Source organism: Triticum dicoccoides, chromosome 7B (assembly GCF_002162155.2).
Source record: "Triticum dicoccoides isolate Atlit2015 ecotype Zavitan chromosome 7B, WEW_v2.0, whole genome shotgun sequence".
NCBI classification, from domain to species: domain Eukaryota; kingdom Viridiplantae; phylum Streptophyta; class Magnoliopsida; order Poales; family Poaceae; genus Triticum; species Triticum dicoccoides.
In genome coordinates, this window is record NC_041393.1 from 473,001,031 (window position 1) to 473,010,372 (window position 9,342).

General features: G+C 47.2%; 1 protein-coding gene across 1 annotated transcript in view; it reads left to right on the forward strand.

Moving 5' to 3' along the window:
* The first annotated feature begins 5,151 nt into the window (after positions 1 to 5,151).
* The window catches only part of LOC119339009 (protein HUA2-LIKE 1-like), a 31,732-nt gene continuing 27,541 nt past the window's right edge, over positions 5,152 to 9,342 (forward strand). Inside the window, exon 1 of the mRNA XM_037611199.1 lies at positions 5,152 to 5,397. Coding sequence (XP_037467096.1) covers positions 5,152 to 5,397 — 246 coding nt within the window. The remainder of the gene's footprint in view (positions 5,398 to 9,342) is intronic.

Genomic DNA, 9,342 nt, shown 5'->3' on the forward strand with positions numbered 1-9,342 from the left:
CTCTCTTTAAGGCCGGTGTATTTTCCCTCGCGTTAGGGTTTCTTTCTCCCGAGGCGACTCGTCGCCATCGTCGAGTTTTTGCCTTCCCACCCTCGATTTGCCGTAACTGGTGATCGATTCGGGCTGACAACGGGGGGATCTAGTATCCCTACCCGGCCTTGATCGCTACTGGTTGGGCGAGGGGAGTTTTTTTGGGTCAGCTTCACAAGTCCGATCGAATCTCATCTCGGGCTAGGGTTCACGATGGCGACGCTGGGGAAAGACAGGCGGAGGCGGCTGGTTCTTCATCCGCGGCGGAGGTGGAACAACTAATGGCGGAACTAGGCTTGCGTGAGGAAGACCTAGATGATGCTGTTTTTGATGAAAAAGAAGCTCCTCCGGCGGCTACAAGGTGGATGGCAGTCTGTAGGGTTCATATATCCAAACCCTATAGTCAGTATTGGTTTTTTAAGAACATGCGATCAGCATGGGATCTTGCGCATGAAGTGAAGTTCCGTCCACTTGAGGAAAATCGATACACACTGCAATTCTTCTGCCTTGGAGATTTGGGACGCGTGATGAACGACGGCCCCTGGAACTTCAGAGGCAACGCGGTGATACTGGAACCGTATGATGGGATCACCAAGCCCACACTTGTAAACCTGGATTATATCAATATTTGGGTGCAGATCCATGATGTTCCGGATCTGTATGCCCATCTGGTGCCAGCGTTAGCGGCAAAGGTAGGTCAGGTCCTATTCACCGAGCCGCTGACTCAAGATTTTGCCGGAAACTTCTATAGGGTCTGGGTGAGAATCAATGTCCACAACCCTCTGAAAAACGCGGTGTCGATGATCCGCGACTCAAAGAGACAGATCTACCGTGTCAAGTATGAGCATTTACCAGATTGGTGTGCTGTATGTGGACATCTGGGGCATGTCTATAAGGAGCACGGCGACGGGATCCACCCCCCGTCTGCGCTGTATTTCAAGGATCGCCGTGCAAATTGGCAGATGAGGACGGGCGCAGGCCCTGGCGGCGGAAGAGGACGAGGACGGAGAGGTGGCAGGCGTGGAGGTGGTACAGCAGGCAGTTCACAGGGGCCGGTAGTACACGAGGAAGGGGAAGAAGTGGACCATGATGCTGTTATGAACGAAGCCGGGGACAACAAGAAGCGGTCCTCGAACCAGCAGCTTTCTCCGGGGAGCTCGGTCCTGCCTCCGGGTCAGAAAACGCTTTTGGCACTGCCTCCTAGTACCTCTACACCTGAAAGTCCATCTTCCAAGCAAGAACAGAAGCGGCTGCGAACCATTGCGGACAAGAGCATGGAGAAGAAGGGAACAGTTCCTGTTAAACCACAAGATGCAAAATCGGCGACCTCCCAAGGGGAGGATCGCCGGGCACAATGAATCTCTTATGCTGGAATTGTCGCGGTGCGGGCAAAGCCGCGACAATTCGAGAGCTTCGCGACTTATCAAAGCAATTTTCCCCGACAGTGCTATGTATAGTCTAAACACAAATTTCTAAAGCACGTGTTGAGAGTCTTGCTGATACTTTAGGGTTTAGTCATGCTTATGCAGTTAGCAGTGTGGGCCACAGTGGCGGTATTGGTGTGTTTTGGAATGATGGAATAAAACTTGATGTGTTTGGCTACTCTGAGTACCATGTTGATGCAAAAGTCTTAGGCCCGAACCAAGAAGAGTGGTGTCTCACATGTGTATATGGTGAGGCACAAGTGGCCGACAGATACAAGACTTGGGACCTTCTAAAGTCACTGACGTCTGCGAGCTCTCTCCCATGGCTTTGCATTGGAGACTTCAACGAAGTTTTGCACCCTCATGAACACGTGGGAGTGGGACAGAGAAGACGCTCACAAATCCAAGGTTTTCATGACGCCATAGATGTGTGTGCACTAAATGATCTTGGGTTCATAGGGAAACAGTGGACTTTCGAGAAGAAGACGGCAGGAGGTGGATATTGCCGGGTACGGTTGGATCGGGCCTTGGCTAATTCAGATTGGAACTCCATGTATCCTCATGTGATCTTGAGCCATGAAACTGGTGCGGCATCAGATCACTGCCCAATCAGATTACAATTGGAGCCTCCGACGCCGTCTCAAGCAACAGCGAGGCTGTTCAGATATGAAGTTTATTGGGAAAGGCATGAGGACTTTGGTTCCTCTCTCCAAGCTATGTGGAACGGCGCCCCCGAGGGCCATACAGTACAACAATTGAGTAGAAAGCTCGGTGATTTGTCAGCTTCTCTGAAACAGTGGAGTGGGGCTACCATTGGCTGCGTTGCAAAGGAGATTAAAAAATTGAGGAAAGAGTTGACTGTTTTACAGAATGATCCTCAAAGGAATGCGCCATCACATGCAGAGATAAAAATCTCAGACCGCTTAGTTGAGCTATATCACATGGAGGAGATGATGCAACGGCAAAGATCCAGGGTGGACTGGCTCAAGGATGGTGACAAGAATACAATTTTTTTTCAGAGACGGGCTAGCATGTGACGACGTAAAAACACCATCAAATCGCTTGAACGCCCTGATGGTTCAGTAACAAGTGATCAAGCTGAGATGGCTTCACTAACGAATGAGTTCTACAAAAACTTATTCAGATCAGAGGGCACATCGGGCATGGAAACTGTCCTTAATGCTGTCCCTAGAAAGGTTACGCAAGCAATGAACGAAGGTCTCACAGCTCCTTATACGGGGGAGGAGGTGAAAGCAGCCCTCTTCCAGATGTATCCCACAAAGGCCCCTGGACCTGACGGATACCCGGCGCATTTCTTCAAAGGCACTGAGAGTTGTGTGGTACTGAAGTAACGAATGTTGTTCTTCGAATTCTTCGAGGAGAGGAGAGTCCTGACATGATAAATGAGACAATTCTAGTACTCATACCGAAGGTGAAGGATCCCACTAACTTATCTCAATTCAGGCCTATTAGTTTGTGCAATGTACTTTACAAAATTGCTTCCAAGGTGTTATCTAATAGGTTGAAACAAATCCTTCCCGAAGTTATATCCGAAGAGCAGTCTGCTTTTGTTCCAGGGCGGCTGATCACGGACAACATCATAACTGCGTATGAATGTTTGCACTTCATGAAGAGGAACAAAGCTTAGAGGAACAGATTTTGTGCTGTCAAACTAGACATGATGAAGGCTTATGACCGTGTCGAGTGGAACTATTTGGAGGCTATTATGACCAAGATGGGATTTGCACCATCCTGGGTTGCTTCGATCATGAGAATGGTTACATCGGTGAAGTTTTCTGTTCTGTTCAATGGAGGTAAACTTGAACAATTTTCACCCTCACGAGGAATCCGTCAAGGAGACCCTATTTCTCCATACCTGTTTTTGATTGCAGCGGAGGGCCTTTCGTGCCTCTTCAAAACCCAACCTGAATCATCGCACCTCACTGGTATTCAAGTGGCACCGACGGCTCCGCCGGTAAGTCACTTATTATTTGCGGATGATAGCCTGCTGTTTGTCAAAGCCAGTTCTGCTGGAGCAAATGAGTTGTCTGCCTTGATGGAAAATTATTGCAATGCCTCGGGTCAAAGGATCAACCTTGCAAAATCTTCAGTATTTTTTAGCAAGGGATGTCCTTCATCTTTAAAAACTGATATGAAGAATGCTTTGAACATCCCAAATGAATCACTCTCTGAGAAATATTTGGGAATGCCTTCGGATGTGGGAAATTGCAAGAATGGGGCTTTTAAGTTTCTAAAGGACCGTGTTTGGAACAAGGTCAAGGGCTGGTTGGAAAAACTTCTGTCAGTAGGCGGGAAAGAAGTTCTCATTAAATCGGTGGCACAGGCAATTCCAGTCTATTCCATGTCATGTTTCAAGCTTCCGCGCGGGCTTTGTGAACACATCAATTCCTTGATTCGAAAGTTTTGGTGGGGCAGCAAAGAGGGCAAACGGAAACCTAGCTGGGTCTCTTGGAGCACAATGACACAACCAAAATATTGTGGAGGCCTCGGTTTTCGTGACATCGAACTTTTCAACCTCGCTCTCCTCGCTAGACAGGCATGGCGAATTGTGATGAACCCGGAATCACTGAGTGCTCGAACTCTAAAGGCCAAGTATTTCCCAACTGGAGATTTCCTACAGGCCGAATTAGGATCAGCCCCATCCCAGATTTGGCGAGCCATAATTGATGGCCGTGAGGTACTCACACAAGGTATGATCAGGAGAATAGGCAATGGTCATTCCACGAGCATATGGCACCACAACTAGTTGCCAAGACCCTCAAACATGAGGCCAATTGTGAGCAGAGTGGCCCATCCCCCTCAGATGGTGAACGAGCTGATTTTGCCTAGTGCTGAATGGAACCGTACGCTCATAGATGAAGTATTCTTGCCGACAGATGCTGCAACTATATACTCTATACCACTTTGCACTCGGAACATCGATGATTTTTGGTCCTGGATTCATGAAAGAAGCGGGGTGTTCTCGGTCCGCTCCGCTTATCGTATGCTAGTGGAAACCAAGCTGACGAGAGAGGCGTGGCTCAAGGGGAGGTCTGGTTCATCGACTGTGGACAGCGAAAAACAGTCTTGGAATGCTCTGTGGAAAGTGAAAGTTCCTCCAAAGCTGAAAATTTTCCTGAGGAGGCTGGCCCAACAATCGATACCAACAGCTGATATGTTGCACCATCGCAATATGTCAACAACTACACGTTGTGGACTCTGTGGAGCCGAGGACTCATGGCAACATTCGCTGTTACACTATACGGTAGCTAGGTGTGTATGGGCTCTTCATGATCAAGATCTAGTGGAAGCCCTAAATAACACCACGGAGCCGGATGCTAAACGTTGGTTGTTTGCGATCCAGGACATGCTATCTCCGGAAGAGTTCATCTTGGTAGTCACCACTTTGTGGGCACTCTGGTTTGCACGGCGACAGGCACTACATGAAAATATTTTCCAGAGTCCTCTATCAACTTACCACTTCATCTTGAAATTTATTCGGGAGCTGGATGAGTGCAAACCGAAGAAGGCGCCTGCTGTGGCACCGACGGTAGTTCCTACAAGGACAAGGTGGATCCCTCCCCCTGAAGGAATTGACAAAATCCGGGTTGATGGAGCTGTATCCAGAGATGGTAATTTTGGATCTTTTAGTGCCTTGTGCAGAACCCATTCGGGCATGTTTCTGGGAGCCTCGGTTATGAAGATATATGGCGTAACGGACCCGGCGACACTAGAAGCACTGGCATGCCGCGAGGCACTTGCACTGGCAGCGGACCTGGGCCTTGCTCGCATCATTATCGCTAGCGACTGCCAAGAGGTTGTGAAAGACATCAAGAATAGCACCGGGGGAGCCTACGCGAGCACTACCAGGGAGATTGTGGAAACATCAGCTACTTTTGACAGTTGCACCTTCATCTTCGAAGGGAGAGCAACCAATATTGAGGCACATAGCCTCGCTAAGCATGCTTTCGGTTTGGATTTTGGGCGCCATGTGTGGCTGTTAAACCCTCCAAACATATCTTGTATCCCCATGAACTTGTTTGAGTAATAAAAAAGCGTGTTTAGACTCAAAAAAAATATCTCTCTTTAAGGCCGAATCCCTTGCCATGGCGCACGAAGGAGTCCCAGCCTCGTTCGTTCCACAATGTTCACATACAGAAACCCAACCTCTCTCGGCATTTTCTATTCTGCCCTTAAGGCGCCCGTTAGAGTATACTCACTCCGTTCCTTTATATAATGTGTATTTGTTTTTTCAAAAGTCAAACGAGTTCGTGTTTGACCGAGTTTTTATAAAGATGTATCAATATCCACAATACGAAATTTATATCATTTGATCCATCATGAAAAGTAGTTTCATATTTTATCTATTAGGTAATGCAGATGCCGTTACTTTTTTTCTACAATCTTGATCAAATATTCAAATGATTGACTCGCATGGAAACCAACACATCTTAGATTCTGGAACGAAGGGAACATTTTACAAACTGACGCACAACCCTTTTCCGCGCTGGGCACAACCCAATGTACGATGTTTTTTCTATTTTAAAAGACAGGAAACACGCACGAGAGGCATGACTCGAACCCAGGGCCTCCTCCTCAAGTTTTTTTTTTGAGTGGTAGGACCTCCTCCTCAAGTGCTAGCTACGCTAGCCAATGACGACGCAACCAACCTGCATGTGATTAGTTACATATTTTTAATAAAAATCGATGAACTTTTCAAATCTATGATATATTTTTTCAAAATTTCTTGAACCTTTTTGATCTCATGATTTTTTTCAAAATCGATGAACCTTTTCTTAATTCGTGAACTATTTATTTTGAAAATCCATTAAGTTTTTTCGAATTTGATGATTTGTTTTTCAAATCCAATGATTTTTTTTCCAAAATCAATGATTTTTTTAAAAATTCGATAAACTTTTTTCAAAAGGAATGATTTTTTGTTTGAAAATCCGTGAACATTTATATTCACGAAATTTTTGTGATTATTTATTAATTTTTTCTTACCTTTTTCAAAAGTCAATAGTTGACCAGTCAACTGGTTAAACGCGATCAAGCGACCATGGGAAACGGGTGGAATGCTATCGACCTATCGCCTTCTCTATGGGCGCGTGAGCGCCATAAGGGTCAACCGACGCTTAGAAAAGTACTACCTCCATTCCAAAATATAAGACGATTTCGTTGGCTAGTTCATCCTACCAAAACATCATATATGTCCATAAGAGATTAAAGGAATTCTCAATGTGCCTAATGAAACACTGAATAAAAAAATTGGAATGTCATCTGATGTTGGGGCAGGTAAAACTGAGACTTTTTTAAGTACCTCAAAGATAGGTTGCAGAGTAAGGTTAAGGGGTGGATAGAGAAAGCAATCTCTGTTGCTGCTTAGGAGATAGTATTGATTAAGTCAGTGGCACAAGCAGTCCCAGTGTTTTCGATGTCATGTTTTAAACTTCCCCAGGGTCTCTATGAACACTTAAACAAGCTTGTCGGGCAATTTTTTCGGGCAGCAAAGTTGGTCAGCGTAAAGCTCATTGGGTTTCTTTGAGAGCTATGACCCAGCCGAAGAAGTGTGGAGGTCTCGGTTTCAGAGATCTGGAGTTGTTCAACCTTACATTATTGGCTCGCCAAGCACATATTGACTAGCCCCGACTGCTTTTGTGCAAAGATACTAAAATCAATTTATTTTCTTAAGGGGGATGTTTTAGATGCCACCTTGGGGTCTTACCCCTCACAGATGTGGCAGGCATTGCTGGAAGGAAGGGACATGCTTACTCAAGGCTTGATCAGGAAGATAGGGGGAGGGAAATTCAACTTAGTTGTGGACTCGAAATTGGATCCCAAGAGATACCTGAATTAAACCGATTGTATGCTTGGGGCAGAATCCACCAATGTTAGTATCCAAGTTAATTGACTCTTTGACGGTTACTTGGAGGTCATATATGCTTCAACAATTCTTCTTGCCAAAAGATATTAGTGGCATCAAGAACATCCCGCTCTGTAGTAGCCCCATGACTGTTTTTTGGCATGGCAATTCGAGAAAAAGGATCTTTTTTGCTCAAATCAGCTTACTGAATGTTAGTTGAAACAAGAAGTAGAAGAGATGATTTGCTGGGAGGCCAAGCTTCATCATCAAATCAATCATTATAGGAGAAGGGTTGGCTCTCATTGTGGAATACTAAGATCCCTTCAAAAAATTGGAACTTTCTTGCGGAAACTAGCTAGACAATCCTTGCCTACCGAGGATGTCATGAAGAATAGGCATATGAGCAGGGTTGATAACTACCAATTATGTGGAAACAGCGATTCCTGGAGACACTCGTTGATTGAATGCTCGATGGCACGTTGTATTTGGGCACTGGCGGACGAGGAAATTGTCTAAGTAATGGCCGAGGCTAGTCAACCCAGTGCAAAACATTGGTTGTTTCATGTGCAAGAATCATTATCACATGCTCAATTCGTCGAGGCAGCAGTAACTCTTTGGGCAATATGGACTGCTCAACGAAAGGTTATCCATGAGGAAGTATTCCAGAGTCCCTTATCAACGCATTTATTTGTTGATCGCTTCATTTCATAATTTGAGTGCATCAATGCGCTGATCATGCCTCGGTGCCCAGCTGACCAGCTCGCAGGGCAGCTCCTCAAAGCTTGGCGTGGAAGGCGCCACCAATGGGACATGTCAAATCAATGTTGATGGGGTATTTATCCATTGACAGTGGTGTAGGTGACGTGGCAGCTGTTTGTAGAGATCACAATGGCATGTTTTTAGGTTCTTCGGCATTGGTTATTCTGGCGTTTTTTTATCCTGCTGTACTGGAAGCAATAGTGTTGTAGGGTCAAATCCTAGGAAGGATCTTTTCACACTTGGAGGTGGAAAAGGAGAAAAACACTCAAGAACACCAAGAACAAAACTCTCAAACAAACCCAAATATCACGTCCACTAGAGTAGCATACATGAGATCCACAAGATTACAAGATCAATACAAGGAGAGTAGCACTTGGTAAATTCTTCCCACTATGTGAGGTCTTGATGATCTTCTCCAAGAAGAGGCCTTGGCAATCCAATGGATTGTTCCCTAGGTGGGGGCTTGATCTCCTAAGAGGAGGGGATACAAGGAGCAAAGGCTCACAATGTTTAGTCTAATCTTTGCTATCCTTCCAAATGAGCTAGGGGATGGATATATAAAGCCTAGGGACGAAGTGTGTGAGAGAGGGGGTACATGGGCCAAAAGGCCAAAAGCACACGGACAGTTCCGGAGGTGTCCGGGAACCCGGGGCCAAGGGACCGGGCACCCGGACCGGTCAGAGGGGGTCACCCAGTTCGGTCGGGCACCCGGGGCGAGAGGGGCCGGGCACCCGGCCTAGACAGGGGCAGGCTGGGAGGTGGCCGGGCACCCAGGGGTCCCAAGCCCGGGCACCCGGGGCTGCGCCAGGAGGCCAGCTGGGATGGACCGGGCACCCGGGGGGCCAAGGCCCGGGCACCCAGGGGTGCGGCTGGAGGCTGGGCCAGGGGAGGCCGGGCACCCAGCGGGAGAGGACCGGGAACCCGGGCCAGCCAGGGAGGCCGCGGCCTTGGGGTTGGAGGTGGCCGGGCACCCGGAGTGGTCCGTGCCCTCCGTTGCTCCGTTCTTCTTGTTCCCTCGTTGCTCTTCCTTCTCCATGGTTGCTTGAATCTCCGTCCTCGCGTCCTCCCGGTCATCTCCTTGGTACCTAACAAGGCACAACGTTTCTATTTGAGGTAGGCCCCGATTCTCATGTGAATTTGAATGATGTTCGAAGAGGAAAGAGTTCACCTCGTTCTCGATGGCGCGTGCGCGTGCTCTTGTCATTTGTGCTCTTGGTGTTTGCGGTGGTGATGGAGTGTCAGTGTGGGTAGTTGAGGGATGCTCTG